The sequence below is a fragment of the Bufo gargarizans genome, chromosome 3, assembly GCF_014858855.1.
Source record: "Bufo gargarizans isolate SCDJY-AF-19 chromosome 3, ASM1485885v1, whole genome shotgun sequence".
Taxonomy (NCBI): Eukaryota; Metazoa; Chordata; class Amphibia; order Anura; family Bufonidae; genus Bufo; species Bufo gargarizans.
Genome location: NC_058082.1, coordinates 357,933,088 through 357,952,272, shown reverse-complemented (window position 1 = coordinate 357,952,272; position 19,185 = coordinate 357,933,088). Strand labels below are relative to the sequence as shown.

The window sequence follows — 19,185 nt, the reverse complement described above, 5'->3', positions numbered from 1 at the left end:
ACATATTGACCAGAATTTACCACTGGCATGAAGTATGCTGTGTCGTGAAAAAAAGTATCAGAATGCCTTGAATAAGTAAAAGCGTTCCATAGTTATTAACAGATAAAGTGACACAGGTCAGATTTGCTAAATTAGGCTTGGTTAGGATGGTGAAAACTGTCTGGGTTTGGATGATGATCCCAAATATAAATTGAATTGCTTTTTCTGCAGGTGACATGGTCCTCCGACACAAAGACACATTGATTCATGCATTTTTGAGGGGTTGCCGGGATCCAGACAGCTCTGTTAGAGCAAGCAGCCTTTCCAATTTGGGTGAATTGTGTAAGCAACTGCAATTTTCCCTGGGTCCTGTTATCCATGAAGTAAGTGACAGAATTCTTCCAAAAGACGGAAAGGCTTTAACTTGGATTAGACAAAAAATTGCTTTTGTGTGGTTGAACTGCAATATCAGACAAAGCGGATTGACAAGACTGGGGCGGATTCTAGAAAAAAATTGTGCATAATTTTTTTTCCAATCCCAGACAATCTATCTAAAGGGATTATACCACGAAAAGTATGTATTTTTCGCTTTATAAGACACTTTTTAGCAAGAAAAGTGTCTGCATCTTATAAACAGCAGTCAAGGAGATCCAGCATGGCCAGACCCCCGACTGCTTCCTTAAAGAGGACCTTTCATGGTTATTATTTATTCTAGATAAATACCTTTGCTTGCTGATGCTGTCACCCTGCCTGTTTTTTTTTAAATATTACTCCTGCTCCCCCAGGGGCGTAACTAGAAGTGACTGGCCCCCACAGCAAATATTTGTAAGGGCCCCCCTCAGCGCGCTTCGCACCTCCCTCCTCCTGTGTAAACCCCACTCCTTTGGCACAGTGTAGCGGTATACTGTATATTGTATGGCACAGTATAGAGGTATACTGTATATTGTGTGGCACAGTGTAGCGGTATACTGTATATTGTGTGGCACAGTGTAGAGGTATATTGTGAGGCACAGTGTAGCGGTATACTGTATATTGTGTGGCACAGTGTTGAGGTATATTGTGAGGCACAGTGTAGCGGTATACTGTATATTGTGTGGCACAGTGTAGCGGTATATTGTGAGGCACAGTGTAGAGGTATACTGTATATTGTGTGGCACAGTGTAGCGGTATACTGTATATTGTGGGGCACAGTGTAGAGGTATACTGTATATTGTGTGGCACAGTAGCAGTATACTGTATATTGTGAGGCACAGTGTAGAGGTATACTGTATATTGTGGGGCACAGTGTAGAGGTATAATGTATATTGTGGGGCACAGTGTAGCGGTATACTGTATATTGTGGGGCACAGTGTAGAGGTATACTGTATATTGTGTGGCACAGTAGCAGTATACTGTATATTGTGAGGCACAGTGTAGCGGTATACTGTATATTGTGGGGCACAGTGTAGAGGTATACTGTATATTGTGGGGCACAGTGTAGAGGTATACTGTATATTGTGTGGCACAGTAGCAGTATACTGTATATTGTGAGGCACAGTGTAGAGGTATACTGTACATTGTGTGGCACAGTGTAGCAGTATACTGTATATTGTGAGGCACAGTGTAGAGGTATACTGTACATTGTGGGGCACAGTATAGAGGTATACTGTATATTGTGAGGCACAGTGTAGAGGTATACTGTATATTGTGAGGCACAGTGTAGAGGTATACTGTACATTGTGGGGCACAGTATAGAGGTATACTGTATATTGTGAGGCACAGTGTAGAGGTATACTGTATATTGTGAGGCACAGTGTAGAGGTATAATGTATATTGTGAGGCACAGTGTAGCGGTATACTGTATATTGTGTGGCACAGTGTAGCGGTATATTGTGAGGCACAGTGTAGAGGTATACTGTATATTGTGTGGCACAGTGTAGCGGTATACTGTATATTGTGGGGCACAGTGTAGAGGTATACTGTATATTATGGGGCACAGTGTAGCAGTATACTGTATATTGTGAGGCACAGTGTAGAGGTATACTGTACATTGTGTGGCACAGTGTAGCAGTATACTGTATATTGTGAGGCACAGTGTAGAGGTATACTGTACATTGTGGGGCACAGTATAGAGGTATACTGTATATTGTGTGGCACAGTGTAGCGGTATACTGTATATTGTGGGGCACAGTGTAGGCTATATGTGCATAACATAAACATACTCCACATGAACACTTACAGTTACATGGCTTGGCCCTTGGGGATCTCGGACACCACTTCCACACTTTGGCCGGGGGCTCGGCGGAGCTGATGTTGTGTTTTATCCTAATGAGAAAGATTTTATAATAAGGATTTGGAGAAGGGGCAGAGGGATAGCAGAGCAGGGAGAGGCCGGTGCTGCTACTAGGGGGTCATACCATGGGGCAGTAATAAAACCCACCATAATGCCCCCCCCCCCCCCAGTAGTAATAATTCTCCTTGTAATGTGACAGTGCAAAAAATACCCCTTGTAATGCCCCCAGTTGAGCTAATGTCCCCATAGTGCCCCCATAATGTGCCAGTATAAAATACCCCTATATAGTGCCCCCAGTAAATTCCCCCATAGTGCTCCTCTCCCCCCTTCCTTCTAGTGCCCCCCAAAATGTACCAGTATAAAATGCCCCATATATAGTGCCCCAGTAGATGCCGCTCAGTGTCCGGCCTCTGATAGGCTGCCGGCCTAGTGTCCCCCATAATGCCCCCCAATAATGTGCCAGTAAGTGCCCCCCATCATGTGCCAGTATCAAGTGCCTCTCCCCCCCCCCCCACATGTCCCAGTATCATAGTGCCATCTCCCCCCATGTGCCAGTATCAAGTGCCTCTCTCCTTCCCACCCCCCATGTGCCAGTATCAAGTGCCTCTCTCTTCCCCCCATGTGCCAGTATCATAGTGCCATCTCCCCCGCAAAAAAGTGCCAGTATTAAGTGCCTCTCCCCCCCATGTGCAGTATCATAGTGCCAACCCCCCCCCCCACACATGCCAGTATCAAGTGCCTCTCTCCTCCCCATGTCCCAGTATCATAGTGCCATCTCCCCCCCCCCACTAAAAAGTGCCAATATCAAGTGCCTCTCTCCCTCCCCCCTCCCCATGTGCCAGTATCAGGTGCCTCCCCCCCCCCATGTGCCAGTATCAAGTGCCAACCCCCCCTCTCCCCTCCAGGTGCCAGTATCAGGTGCCTCCCCCCCCCTATGTCCCAGTATCATAGTGCCATCTCCCCCCCCCCACCACCACCACCACCACAAAAAAAGTGCCAGTATCAAGTGCCTCTCTCCCTCCCCCCCCCCCCAATGCCAGTATCAGGTGCCTCTCTCCCTCCCCCCCATGCCAGTATCAGGTGCCAACCCCACTCCCCCCCATGTGCCAGTATCAGGTGCCTCTTCCCCCCCCCCATGTGCCAGTATCAGGTGCCAACCCCCCTCCCCCCCCAGGTGCCAGTATCAGGTGCCAACCCCCATCCCCCCATGTGCCAGTATCAGGTGCCTTCCGCTCCCCCATGGCAGTAACAGTCGGGTATTAAAAAAAATAAAATAAACACTTCTACTTACCTCCATGTCAGCGATGCGATGCAGCCTCTTCCTGTGTCCCGCCTTGTATGTCCTTATATGGACTCAGTGCTTGTATTTCAGAAAAGAGTCTGCTGGGATTCGAACCCACGACCTTCTGCTTCAGAGGCAGAGCAGCTAACCACTAGACCATACCAGCTGCCTTGAGGCTGAGTGAAAAAATATGAGACTTCTACTGTTATAGCTGGCTAAGTGTACATCTATACACATGGCAGCTGTTCATATATAGAGATGTAGCAGAGCTGAATGTGCTGAGACAGCTGTCATATACAGATATAGCAGTATCTCAGATATATCTCTATATGACAGCTGTTCCAGCTCAGCTCTGCTATATCTCTATATATGATAGCTGCCCCAGCAAACCCAGCTCTGCTACATCTATGCATATGACAGCTGCCCAAACACACCCAGCACTGCTATATCTCTATATGACAGCTGTGCCAGCACACTCAGCCCTGCTATATCTCTATATATGATAGCTGCTCCAGCACAACCAGCCCTGCTACATCTATATATCTCTAAGTATTGCTATACAGTAGATAGATATATAGAGATATAGCAGAGCTGAGTGTGCTGGGGCAGCTGTCATGTGTATAGATGTAGCAGTGCTGTCTGTGTTTCAGCAGCTGTCATGTGTATAGATGTAGTAGAGCTGGGTTTGCTGGGGGCGGTTGTCATATATAGAGATATAGTAGAGCTGAGTGTGCTGGTGCAGCTGTCATGTGTATAGATGTAGCAGAGCTGGGTGTGTTTGGGCATCTGTCATGTATAGATGTAGTAGAGCTGGGTTTGCTGGGACAGCTGTCATATATAGAGATATAGCAGAGCTGAGTGTGCCGATGCAGCTGTCATGTGTATAGATGTAGCAGAGCTGGGTGTGTTTAGGCATCTGTCATGTGTATAGATGTAGTAGAGCTGGGTTTGCTGGGGCAGCTGTCATATATAGAGATATAGCAGAGCTGAGTGTGCTGGGACAGCTGTCATATAGATATATAGCAGTGCTGGTGTGTTGGGGGCAGCTGTCATGTGTAATGATGTAGCAGAGCTGGCTGTGTTTCGGCAGCTGTCATGTGTATAGATGTAGTAGAGCTGGGTTTGCTGGGGCAGCTGTCATATATAGAGATATAGCAGAGCTGAGTGTGCTGGGACAGCTGTCATATAGAGATATAGCAGTGCCTGGTGTGTTGGGGGCAGCTGTCATGTGTATAGATGTAGCAGAGCTGGCTGTGTTTTGGCAGCTGTCATGTGTATAGATGTAGCAGAGCTGGCTGTGTTTTGGCAGCTGTCATGTGTATAGATGAAGTAGAGCTGGGTTTGCTGGGGCAGCTGTCATATATAGAGATATAGCAGAGCTGAGTGTGCAGGGACAGCTGTCATATACAGATATAGCAGTGCTGGGTGTGTTTGGGCAGCTGTCATGTGTATAGATGTATTTTTTTTTTTTTTTACAGTCAGTTGTAATGCAGCCTTTATGGCTGTGAGGGTAAATGCTTTGCCACTGATTCACTGATAGATTGGAGGTTGTGGGTTCGAATCCCAGACCAGGAGACTTTAGCAGACAGTAAAATTAGATCACACTAGCGGCTGTGAAGGGGCCCTGAACATGATATTTAACTAACTTGAAAATAAACTGTCACACACGCTGCTGGGGCGCCGGGCCCCCTTGGCAGCCCGGGCCCCGAAGCAGCTGCTTCCCCGGTAGTTACGCCGCTGTGCCCCCTGTAGTTTTCCCGCTCAGTATGGTACAGGGAGGAGGAGACGCCAGGGTTTCTCAATGGGTGTTTCATTCTCCCTGGCTGTATATCAAGGGGAGAAAAACAGAACTGGATCGCACATCCACAATGCTATGCTTAGATCTAATTCACTTCTCAGCGCAATATTAAAGTGTACAGCCCCCTGTACTGCATGCTGTACAAGAGGCATTAGTGTACATTTTGATCAAAAGGCATAAGCCCACTCACCACGCCAAGGTCGCCTCTTTGAGTGGGACCTACTCTGACAAAAAAGGTGCAGCACACTGCACACTGTAACTAAATCATCAACTGATATCCTCTGAAAGCAAGAGGTTTTAACTATAAGATCGCATATCTCAAAGAGATTGCACTGTTGCACTTTTCCACAGACTTTGTGAACATTTTAGGACACCCATAACCCAAACCATCTGGCGGTATTATACTATTTTTAAAGTCAAATTTCCGGATTTTCCATCGTATGATATATGTGTCATTTTAGGTGTTGTATTCATTTTATATAAAATATTGGCATACAGAGTGTTATAGTTAGATATTGTATCCATTTTATTATACTGTTATTTTAAACATTACCTTATTAAACTATGTGGTCTCACAGCTAGTGAGAGTGCCCAGTATTTTCTATTTTCATTTTTATATCTTGAGAGGAAGGGTGATTCCTCTTGTACTGTGAGCACCTCCACCAGAGATTTTGTCAGCCCTGTGCGCCACATATTACCTATATCTTCATAATTTAACTCATCACCCCTTTGCCAGCACGGACTGAACTTAATCATGGATCTATGGAACCACATAGAATCAAAAAAACAAAAGGTTGAAAATTTCCATTTTGAAGAAATAAATAATGTAGATTTGACAGAAGATGTATGTATAGGATCAGTTTTTAGAGAATTGGAAGGGTTACTTATCAGTCAGCTAAAACAAAGATGGGAAATAAAAACCTTGAAGAGATGCATAGAAATAAATCGGATCCCTAAAGGTTTATCACATACAAAAATCCCAGCTCAGGATTTGTGCAGTCCTGTTTTTGATCAGGAATGGGAGAAATTACTACAGGAGCAATCTATAGCCCTGACCCAACTGATCATTACAAGACGTTGCACAATCCTGGAGGAAATTACGCAAAAAATTGCAGAGATAAAAATGATAACGGATAAGTTCCCAAACAATGAAGAAACAAATCTATTGCAAAATAGACTATGCAATAACTTGGACAAAATTGAACGGGAAATAATGGACAAAAAAATAAGAAAATTATTCTTCCAGAAAAAAGAAAGAAAGGAAAGGAGAACTTTAGATGTAGAAAGAGAAAAGGTAGAAGCAGGCAAGGGAAACACTGAAGTAACCACAAGCACGGAGACAAGGGAAAGGGAAAATAAAGACACAAATAAACACATTAATTTTGATATTCCAATACACAATAGATTTGAGATACTTGAAGAAAGGGAGCCTTTTTTAGATCGTACTCCCCCACATCATCGTACTCGCACGAGACACACATCACCCCCAAGAAGAGCACAGAGAACACATCACAACCCTTTAGTAGATCACCAATACAATTTGAGGGACAGACCTCACACACAATGGACACAGCAGGAGTACAGGATCCCGAGAATAGGGAAGCAACACCACCACAATCCCAAACAACACAATCACAACACGCAATACAGAAGATACCACGAAGAAAGGGAAAGACAAGAAGAGGAAGGGGAAAGAGAGAGACACTATCACAATTAACAGATACACAAGTAGAGAATGATGCCATCATAAATCTAAGCTCTACCGTTCTAACGGATGTACAAAGTCGACTTTTAAATAAAGGTTTAAAATTTGCTCCAACTGAAAAATTAAATAAATTTGCAACTTTTATTGGGGTTGAAAAATTTATAAGACAATTATGTCTAAAAAAATATTTTGCAAAAAACCCTATTGTGAGGGAATCAGAAGATAAAACTCAACATGAAAAATATACCCACACCAACCTAAAAAAACGCTCGAAGAAATACCCTAGAAACGAAATCAGCCAGGAAATGGCAACTTTTAGGGAAAATGTAGAGAGTGATTTACGCAAAATTAAAGACACCAATAAATATAAAAGGCAAAATTTATCTAAAGGGGAGATTGCTATTCTAAAACAACTACAGAAAGATAACAACATCATCATTCGCCCCGCTGATAAAGGGGGGTCAATAGTAGTACAGAATGTAGAAAAATATAATTCAGAATGCATGAGACAGTTGTCAGATATTAGGACATATCAAAAATTGTTGAAGGATCCCACAAATGAGTTTTATATGGAGCTTTTTAACCTATGCGAAGATGGAAGAGATAAAGGCATTTTAAATGAGGATGAATATAACTTCATTTTAAATAAACACCCAAGAATCCCAGTTTTTTATTGCATACCAAAGATCCATAAGGATGGGAAAAATCCACCAGGGCGTCCAATTGTGTCAGGAATAGACTCATTAACGTGTAACCTGTCACAATATATCGACACACTACTACAACCAAAAGTTAAAAAGATACCCTCATATACGAAAGATTCTACAGAAATAATTCAAACGATTGAGAACTTGAAATTTGAGGAAGGATGGTGGATGTGTACATTAGATGTACAGTCATTGTACACAATAATTAGACATGATCAAGGTAAAGAAGCTGTGAGCACCCAACTAAGAAAAGAAGGCAGCCTAAAGGATGAACAAGTGGATTTTTTAAATAAGGGGATAGATTTTATATTGACACACAACTATTTTTATTATGAAGGAAATTTTTATTTACAGACCCAGGGCACGGCGATGGGCACCAGGTTTGCCCCCAGTTATGCCAATCTGTTTATGGCAGATTGGGAGGATCGAGTCATTGCCCCCCGACTGGGGATGGACCTGGTGCTCTGGAAAAGATATATTGACGACGTGTTTTTTATTTGGAAATCGGGGAGAGACAATTTTTTTTTTTTTAAAGATATAAATATTAACGATTTTAATTTGAATTTTACCCACAGTATTAATCAGGAGACTTTGGAGTTTTTAGATTTAAAAATATATGTTGAAGATAATATACTAAAAAGCTGCACATATATAAAACCTGCCACAAGGAATAGCTACATCCTCTACAGTAGCTGTCATCTCCCCAACTGGTTGATGAATATCCCACAAGGGCAATTTCGAAGAATAAAGCGCAACTGTACAGTAGATGAGCAATTTGAAAAAGAAGCGATAAAAATGACAGAGGCTTTTAGAGAAAAAGATTACCCCGAAGACTTAATAAAGGGATCCCTGGAGAAAGTAAGAAGAATGAATAGAGAGGAATTCTTTGAAACTAAAATGGGGGAGGGGAAAGAAGTTAAGACTGATCAAATAAGAATAATTTTACCATTTAACAATGAATATAAAAAGATTCAGGGGATACTATGCAAACATTGGCATATTTTAAAAAAGGATAAAACTATAGGTCCCCTAATCTCAACTAGTCCCTGCATTTCGTTTACTAAAGCCCGAAACTTGGCGAATATTGTGGCACCTACAGTTAAAAGGGATAATAATAAGAAAAATGTACCCACTGTACAAAGTTGGATTAATATGGAGGGATTCTATAGGTGCGGACAATGTGGAAATTGCAAAATCACTACATTCCCACGAAAGATAGGAGAGATTATATCAACAACGAATGACAACAGTGACAAAGCGGCACTGCCCTAGTAGGCGGCAGGACCCAGGAGTCAAACAGCAACCCTGCTGTCTGACAATGCCACCCATGGCCCTGGATTCCACCAACCCACCAGCACAGCGCCACAAAAACAAAGGCCACATGCAGTACTGCACCATGTGATTAGTTGTCTAACACAACATGTCGATTGCTATCAGGAACTGCAGGTCAATTACCTCCCTGTACCGATGCTCATGATTAACATACTGAGCAGGATTACTACAGCCGGGCGCAGGAGCGATATAAAAAAAAAAAAACAGGCAGGGTGGCAGCATCATGGGGGGAGGGAGTACTCCGCAAGTAAAGGTATTTATCTAGAATAAATAAATAAAAACCATGAAAGGTCCTCTCTAATGATCCGGCAGAGCACTCATAGAGCGCTTTGCCCAATCAGTGAAAGAGCGTGCATCTGCGCTCACCTCGCTCTCGCAGCCGACAGCAAGCAGGAGAACGATCCATTCAGTGTACGGGGAGGAAGGTCCTGCGCTGTACTGAAAGTAGAGGAGAACTCCAAGTACGGTTTAAGGACCTTTGATGTTTTCATCAACGCGAGCAGCCAGAACAGTAGAATTATACAGCCAGCACTAGTGCAGGGAAATGTGAGTTTTTATTAAAGATGATGTGTGTGTATATGTGTGTAGCAGAGCTGTGTGTGAATAGCAGTGCTGTATGGATGTAGCAGAGCTGTATGTGTATGTCTTTGCGTGTATAGCAGAGCTGTATATATGTAGCAGAGCTGTGTGTTTGTCGCACACAAATAATTAAAAATAATTAGCAGAAGAAGAAGCATGGCAAGACACAACAGAGCAATGACAGGAGACACATTTATTTGGATAGGTACATTTACTGACCACATGCACGATTGCTGGTTGTTACACATAAGGTTTTTAACCCCTTCACTTCAGTAAAACACCAGTAAACCACATTCCCATCAAAGATGACCTAGAAAATATTTTTTCAAATTTTCTGTTGTCTAAAACTGGGGTGTGTCTTATATTCCGGTGCGTCTTATAAAGCGAAAAATACTGTATTTATCACCTATCCACAGATTATATATATTGCATTGCAGGGGAGTCCGACCTCTGAGACCTCTATCAACTATGAGAATGAGGGGTCTTCGTGTTCCTTCCCAAATGGAGCGGTAGTGTACATGTCGGTCCACTGCTCCATTCACGTCTGTGGGGCTGACGTAAGAAAGGTGCCATCAGACCCACAGTCAATGGCGCTATGGACCGATGTCGACTAGCAGCCCATTTAGAGAAGGAATTCGGGGCCCTCCATTTTTATGATTGCTGTTAGACCACCCACAGGGACCCAACATTTATTATCTATCCGTTTCTGCTTGCAAAGTGATTTTTTGCCATTTCTCTGTTTTCTAAGATGACCTCCTGCTTATCAGCTGTGGTTCACACTGACCCAGAGGCTCAAGTAAGAAGAGCGGCCATCCATGTTATCGTCTTACTTCTAAGAGGGCTCAGTGAGAGGGCAACCGAGGTAAATAATTTGTAAATTGGCGCCTTAAACTTTCCATTTAACTAAATATATGCTGTACTAGAATGTCTGCATTAAAGATATTCAAGTTCCCACTAGGAGTGCGGGCATTGTGATAAAAGTTGGCAGCCACACTTTCTGATCAGTTGTCATAGTAGCAGAGCAGGTCATAGTGACAGTGGGGACGAAGATTCGGCTTCTTTCCGTAACACCATGTATAATCTGTTCCAGATGGATTAACACGTGTATTCTGAGTGATTTGTAATAATGAAATAGAACAACAAATAAAACCTTATTACAAGGAAAGAAAATATTCTATTAAATCCAGAGATTTTAGCTACCATGAGCTACACGAACCATTGAAGTAGAGAGGTTGAATACTTTTCTAATTTCCTGATCTCATCTCCATAGATCACTACAGTGGTTTCAATATCTGCAGATATTTCCCTTCATTTACTACATATTTCATTCCCTTTTCTCTTGTGTTTTCTACCAGGTGTTACGTGATGTACTGCTGGAGCTGTACCGCTTGCTAAAATTTGTAGTGCAGTGTGAGAAGGACTCTGTATCCGTTCTTCACGCCCAGCTGGGACTGGAGGAATTGGACAGCATCATGAGAGCACTTCTCTTTCCTCCTCAGAAACTGGAGAAGAAAATTATGGTTTTACCTTAAAAGTTAATTTCATCAGACACAGCCCTTTTCAGAATATGCGCTTCGGGGCAGTCAGCTTTTGGCAGACGAGGCCGCCATTCAGATGAATGGTAGTGTTTGGAGTACATGAACAGGTCAACTCTTCTAGAATGGGGTGGGGGGCGTTGTGAGCAGAGGACCACCTTCTGTGATGTACATATGCCCTAAAATGGTATATGGAGAGGGGTTGTCTTCATAAGCCAATCCCTTTAAGTGTACTTTCACACTAGCGTTTTTCTTCTCCGGCACGGAGTTCCGTCCTAGGGACTCAATACCGGAAAATAACTGATCAGTTTCATCCCCATGCATTCTGAATGGAGAGCAATCTGTTCAGGATGCATCAGGATGTCTTCAGTTCAGTCACAGAACGGCGTTTTGGATGGAGGAAATACCGTCCAAGATTCCGAATCAGTTGCCGGATCCGGGATTAATTTACATTGAAATACCAGAATGCCGGATTCGTCCTTCCGGTCTGCGCATGCGCTGACCAGTAAAAAGGTGAAAAAGAATAGAAACGGATCAGTTTGTCCGTATGACAAACGGAGAGACGGATCTGTCTACAAATGCTATCCGTTTGCATGCAGATTGCCTGATCCGGAAGGCAGTTCCGGCGACGGAACTGCTTGCCGGATCACTCTGCCGCAAGTGTGAAAGTAGCCTAAGAGAATTGAAACATCGATTAGGAGCTAAAAAAAACATGTCTGCTCCTACTGCACCAGTATTGCAGGCTATCTTATATATTATCAGTGTCATTATTCTAGTATGTCCTAATATCTAAAGACCTGCAAAGTGACTATAAACACAGGCTGACCGCTGGACTGTTTCAAATAATAAGGAATTGTACCATGTACATGTTGAAGTATCTGTGATAGAAGAAATTTGTTCTCTAGTGTATGAAAAAGGTGGGGATTCAGGTCCACTGCTTGCCCGCCCTGTGGTCTATGTCACTCTTTCACCTGCTTATTTGTACAAAAGTCTGTTTTCGTAAAATAGAAAGAAAAATACTTTTTGTATATTTTTATAAACAAATAAATGTTGTTAAAGGGGTTTCCCGGTCCTTTATATTGATGCCTTTGACTCAGGGTTCCCTTGGGTAAGCTGTGCTGCAGTAGCTTTAGCGCTGTGACCGTTTTGTGTACAGGATGGAACTGGTAAGTGCAGAACTGCTTCTGTTCAATGGGCGTAACCACTACAAACACTGTAGTTCTTTAACTGCATGTCATTTATAAAACCATTCAGGGGGGAATTGTCAAAACTGGTATAAAGGAAAACTGGCATCTGTTCATATGTGCCTACGTTGCTGAGAAAAATTATGTTTTAATATATGCAAATAAGCCTTGGGATGCAAGGAGGTGTTGTAGTTAAACCCAGAGGCTCAGCTCTCTCTGCAACTGCTGTTTCCTCTACACTTGGATCGATAGGGCCAGACAGTGAAAATGTTATCACAACTGTCCCTGTCAATCAAAATGTAGAAGGCACAGCAGTTGCAGAGAGAGCAGAGCCTTTAGGTGTAATGGCAACACCCCTGGATTCTCATTAGTATATATTAAAACATCATTTTTCTCAGCAATGTGGACACATATGAACATGGAACCAACACAGATGTCTTCAGCTGCCAAGCGCACATGCAACGGGTCAGCCAGTGTCATAGGTACAAACCTGCTGACAGATGCTCTTTAAGAAATGCAATGTATTCGGAAAGTCTTCAGACCCATAACTTTTTTCACATTTTGTTATGTTGTGGCTAAAATATAATAAAAATAAGTTTTCCCCCATCAATCTGCACTCAATACACGATAATAAGAAATTGAAAACAGAATTTTTGAAATGTTTGTGAATTTATTAAAAAAGAAAAACTTTAATTTTGCATAGACATAAGTATTGAGACCATTTGCTAAATGTGGCAATGTGAACATTGAAGTGTGCAGTAAAGTCACGGGGAAGCATGATAAAAGGGGTATTGTTTGCACCAGGAGCGTGTCACCAAGGGGCCCGGCCTTGGTGGAGTAAAAGCCCTAGTCCAGGTGTCCACTAAAGTAGTTGGGGGACACCATATAGATAGTGTAGCTGGTTCAGCTATTTCAGGGCGGGCTTTTACTGGGAACAGGCAATGTGTTGGGTGGGTGCCTGGTGCCCATGCTCCAGTCCGGGACTTAGGGCATGCTCATGTCCAGGGATCCTATTTAATCCTGCTACTGGATCTTGGGTGTGGCTCACTCTGGAGTGTCCTGGTCCTAGTGAGGCTCTGTGTGAGTGGTCTCAGCCGGGTGGGCTGAGGGGCCACGAGGCTAGGCGATAGCCTGAACTTTGGGGGACGCGGTGACGTCTGTGAAACAAGGATCACGAGGCCAGAGTCGGGAGGACTACTGGGCCACAATTCCCCAAAAGGTATTGAAGTGTCCCAGCCTGGAGGTTGCTGGACTAAATGGCTTAGGAAAGCCACAGTTGTGTTCCATGTGTGAACAGAGCTCTCTAGGTGAGTCAGGGATACGCTTTCTAAGATATGAGTCAGGGTTTGTTATTTTGTGTGGATGTCACACGTGATAAGTTGAAGCTGCGACTTTATAACCTGTTTTGCTGAAACGTCCGGAATAAAACACGAGTTTGGACATTCTACCCTTGTCTGGTGAAGTAAACTGTGATGGCGACCCTCTAAAAGTAAACGATCGCTTACATATGACACTTGAAATTTTGCTCTGGGGGACTCCCATTTTTTCTTGATCACCTTTGAGATGTTTCTACACCTTGACAATGCAAAATGATGATGAAAAACTTGATATTTTTATTTTAGCACAAGACCGCAACATAAAATGTGAAAGGGTGTGAAGACCTTCCAAATGCACTGCATATTCTACATTTATTATCCTCGCTGATGGGCAACATGTAAGCACTGCAAATGTTGTTCATCTCGTAGGCCCCTGTTCCATGTACATTGTATAGCGAAATTCTCCATACAGCAGCGGCATGGCCTCTTTATACTGTACAGTATCCTTTGGATGTGATGTTGACCATGTAGCCGCTGTATGGAGCTCTAATGTACAGGGAGGGGGGGAATAAAAACGCTGAGCCGCCAGTGTGGGCTATAAGTAATAAGCAAAGGTTTGTTTTTTGGGGGATTTTTTTTTTTTTAATAAAGCTCAAAGGGATATTGTAGCCCAATAAAAAAAATATATTCTATGGTCTGCAGATGGTATAAAAAAATAGCTTATATTCACCTCACAGCTACCATTCGAACAGTGCCCATGTCCCTGCTACGCTGACATCCCAACATAGCAGGAAATGGCTGGGAGTGCTGCTCAGTCACTGTCATGCCCTGCTCTGACTATGTGCGGAGGTCGGCCGGAATAGCGGCACGTGTTTAGTGTTTTGTTTTGGAGCCGTGCTGGATCCGCCTCCCATCAGGTGCACTGGGTGGGGTCATTCGTTTAAATAGCACTCTATCCCAGTGCTCTGAGCGGGTTATAGAAATCATTCTGGCCTTGGAAGCAAGGAAGGAAGGTTGTCTGTTCCAACTCAGAAAAGATAAGTGTGGTTTCAGTTTTTGTTGTTTGCTATCTTGGTTGTGTTGGTGTCATCTCTCCCATCCAGGTTCTGTGCGAGCAGGCTGCTCCTATTCCCCTTTTCACCATCTCAGGGAATCTAGGTGTTTTAGCCCAGGCACGAGGACACATCATTCCTACCATCAAGGTTTGAATGTGGACTGAGCAGAGCAAGGAGAGAAGTCAGGGATTTGCTAGGAGGTGACCCTTCCCCTGCTTCTCGTGGAGAGCCTGGTTTGCTGGTTTATCTGTATGTGTGATATCCCGCCCGGCGTGACAGTCACAGCCTGAGGTGGGTCATAGATGATGCCAGTGATTGAGCGGCATTCCCAGAAGTGTCAGGAGGTCTGCAGGATCTGGGAATCCTTGGCAACGGCTGGATCTGAATTGTTAGCGTGCTCCTGCACTGTCGACTGTCTCTGAACTGACAAAAGCTTTGCAGTGCTACGATATTGGTAACCTATCCTCAGGATAGGTCATAATTATCAGATCAGCAACCCCGCCGATCAGCTGTTTGAATATTTAAGGGTAGATGTAGGGGTTAAACTGCAAATTGTGTGGACAGCCTTTCCAGTGTCTCACTCACTACCTTATCTGACTGCTACAGTATATAATTATAGGCACCACGATGCACATAATCTGCTACATCTGAACGTGACCTTATAATATATTTCAGAGTAACACATTGGCCCCAATTTACTAATCTTGTTAATTTGTAAACTAAGAAGGCCTTAAAATGCACCAACTTTGAACAAAGCACATTCTGCCCTAGCCATCAGCAGGCTCGATGCAGTGACGTCATCATGCCTACTGGGCTGAATAGGAGAACGAACAGGCATGAAATGGGCATAACTACCGTGAAGGGGCTATTCTGCTATGAGGTGGGGGCTACAGGGCCCGGGCAGCATAATGTAAATTAAACTCTTGACTCCTTTTTTGCGAGGGTGGCCAATCTTAACCAGCTGTGGAAGGAAGCAACTCCGGGGGAGTATTTTAAAAAATTGCTATGAGGTCCAGCCTTTTCTAGTTATGTCCCTGCATAGTGTTGCTGCCTCATATTCTGATTCTATATGGTGGCACGTTGAATTTCCTCTCTGAAATTCCATGTGAATATTCTTCATGAATCGGTGTTAAAAAAAAGATTTGGGGCATGCTCCATTGTATTCCATGTTATATTGGTATTCTTCCCTAGAAGCATTGCTTGTTGTGGAAAACATGGTGCCTCATGCAATGTTGACCCCTATGGGCGTTTATTATACATACAACATGAAAAGGTCTACTCTGTTCCATCTGTGACTGTTACTAATCAGTCTATAATCTTCTACTGCTAAGATGTCCATCACACTAAACTCCTGAGTGATGGTGGCATTATGCAAAATCACTGTCATGAGCAACACGGCAGACAATTCTCATTAGCCTGAACAGATTTTAGAATATCCCAGAATGCCTCTTGGTCACGTCATGAATGCCGGGATTAACCTAGACTAAAGGAGCATGGTACAGTAACGTCTTTTCTTTATTTTCATGTGTGTGACTTTAAATGTAGACAGATTCCTGTGTGTGTATTCTTTATCAGGAAGTAAAAGTTCAAATGTACAGAAAAATTATATAATACATGAAAAAAATGTGAAATTCTGTGAACAGAAAGGCAATTGTTCCCAATCAGTTCCACATCCTATTGATCACATATTGTATTACATTTGTAGCATCAGGAATGTAGAACAATGGGAGAATCATTAATAGATACAGGTGAAACTAAAAAAATTAGAATATCGTGCAAAAGTTCATTTATTTCAGTAATGCAAATGAAAAGGTTCAATATTCTAGGCTCAAAGTGTCACTCTCTAGTCAGCTAATTATTCCATACCCCCTGAGCAAAGGGGACCTCAAAATTGTGACTTTGGGGCTTCATAAGTTGTGAACCATAATCATCCAAATTATACCAAATAAAGGCTTGAAATATCTCGCTTTGCATATAATAAGTCTATCTGATATGTTAGTTTCACCTTTTAAGTTGCATTACTGAAATAAAAGAACTTTGCACGATATTCAAATTTTTTCGAGTTTCACTGCACAATGTGTTACAGTGAAACAAATAGATTTTTCTGTTCTATGCAACTTTAAGTCGGATTCATACAAGGAATTTTTTGGCTGAATGGGGTTGTCTGGTTTCATGATATTGATGACTTATGCTCAAGATAGGTCACCAATATCAGATCAGTGGGAGCACAATTCTTGGCACGCCCACTGATCAGCTGTTTGAAAGGTCTGCGGTGCTCAGGCAAGCGCTGCATCCCCTTCAATGTTTACCTGCACGCCATCCGTTTTATAGTGGCAGTTCGGGGTAATTAAAGCTTGCTCAACTGTTCCAAGTGAATGGGATGAACAGCTATAATTGCACTGCACCACCATTACAAAGTAGATGGCTTGCAGGTAAACCTTGAAGAGGATGCAGTGCTTGCATGAGCGCCGTGGCCCCTTCTACCACAACTGGTTGAATATTGACAGCCTATTCTAAAGATAGGTCTTTAGTATCATGAAACTAGACAATCCCTTTAACTGCAGTTGTCAGCTAAGCAATGATGAAGAATAGGGATTTATACTTCAGGTGTGAATTTAGATGGCCATACAATAAAAATAATTTGTTGCCAAGTGCCACTCTTTCACTGTCTCACCTGACTGCCCCATGCAAATGCCTGCTTGCCTCAGCTGAAGGTGCATGTATGCTGAATAGGGGAGCCAACTTGTGTCTAGGGCTGCAGCTATTTTGTAGTTAAGTATTCTATCGATTAATCCAACGATTAATCAAGTACTCTAATAACAAAAAACTAATTAAAAGAAAGTTTTTCTTTATAAAAACTCATCAACTCCCTGGACCATCAAGTTCCCCTATGCCATCAGACTCCCCCCTAGTGCCATCAGACTCCCCCTTAGTGCCATCAGACTCCCCCCTAGTGCCATCAGAGTCTCCTCTAGTGCCACCAGCTTCCCCCCCGAGTGCCACCAGCTTCCCCCCGATTGCCACCAGCTTCCCCCCCCCGAGTGCCACCAGCTTCCCCCCCCCCGAGTGCCACCAGCTTCCCCCCCTGTGCCACTAGCTTGCCCCCCTGTGCCACTAGCTTGCCCTCCTGTGCCACCATTACCCCCCTCCTAGCCATGTCCCCAGCACCAGTGAAATAAAATACCTCTCCTGTAGGGACGCCGCTCCACAGCTCGTCCATCTTCTCCGCACGCTGCACTGTCGTCCTGACGTCACACAGCATCAGGTCATAGTGCACACTTACGTGCACTATGGTGCACGCTTACGTGCGCTATGTCCTGACGATGTGTCAGGAAGAAAGTGCGGTGCGGGCCGGCGGGTGACCACGGAGCGGTAAGCTCTTCATTCCTGCTCCGTGGTCACAAGACACAAACGAATCCTTGATGTAAAAAATTTGCATTGAGGAATATTTTGTGTAGAATTACTTGATTCAATCGAGTAATCGTTTCAGCTCTACTTGTGTCAGACAACTCCGCTGTGGTCTTATTTCCCTAGAACAAAAGGCTCAGACATGTTAAAATCTTACTGCCATTGGGGGAGAGTTAGGGTGCTTTCACATAGGAGTTCCGTCCTAGGGGCTCAATACCGGAAAAAAAATTCTCAGTTTTATCCTAATGCATTCTGAATAGGAAAGCACTCCGTTCAGGATACATCAGGATGTCTTCAGTTCATTCCTTTTACGGTATTTGGATGGAGAAAAAAAACGCAGCATGCTGCATTTTTCTCTCTGGACAAAAATCCTAAACACTTGCCGGAATGTCGACTCTGGCCTTTTTTTCCATAGAATGTATTAATTGGCGCAGACCTTTAAAAATATATATTAAAAAAAATGGATCCGTTTTTCCGGATGACACCGGACAGACGGATCCGTTATTGCAATGCATTTGTCAGACTAATCTGGATCCGTCTACAAATGGTTTCCGTTTGCATACAGATTGACGGAATCCAGCAACGCAAGTGTGAAAGTACCCTTAGGAAGTCCTAATACGTGTTAGATAATCGAGGGGTTTTGATGACATTAAAAGGGTTGTCCCACCATAAGAGCTTACCACCTATCCACAGGTGGGGGTCTGATCACAAGAACAGGCCTCTTGGGTGAATGGAGTGATAGTCATGCATGAGTCCATTCATTTTCTATGAGACTGCTGAATAGAAGACGAGTACAACTCTTGGCTATCTATGTCAGTCCCATAATAAGTGAATGAATGGACTGGCAGTGTGCATGTGTGACCACTAGCCCATTAACTCTGGGGACTCTGGAACTTCGTTCTTATCATCAGTGAGGGCCCCAGCAGTTGGACCCCCACTGATCAGATACTGATGGTGGGATAAGCCCTTTAAATAGTCTCTGTCTGCGTGATCAACCCTATTAAACCAGGCATATTGTCTGGTAGGGTTGATC

General features: G+C 43.4%; 1 protein-coding gene across 1 annotated transcript in view; it reads left to right on the top strand.

Annotated features, from left to right (window-relative positions):
- TANGO6 (transport and golgi organization 6 homolog) overlaps positions 1-12,251 on the top strand; it is a 48,281-nt gene extending 36,030 nt beyond the window's left edge. The window contains exons 16-18 of the mRNA XM_044287862.1: positions 211-362; positions 10,403-10,516; positions 11,010-12,251. Coding sequence (XP_044143797.1) covers positions 211-362; positions 10,403-10,516; positions 11,010-11,186 — 443 coding nt within the window. The 3' untranslated portion in view covers positions 11,187-12,251. The remainder of the gene's footprint in view (positions 1-210; positions 363-10,402; positions 10,517-11,009) is intronic.
- Positions 12,252-19,185: the final 6,934 nt, after the last annotated feature.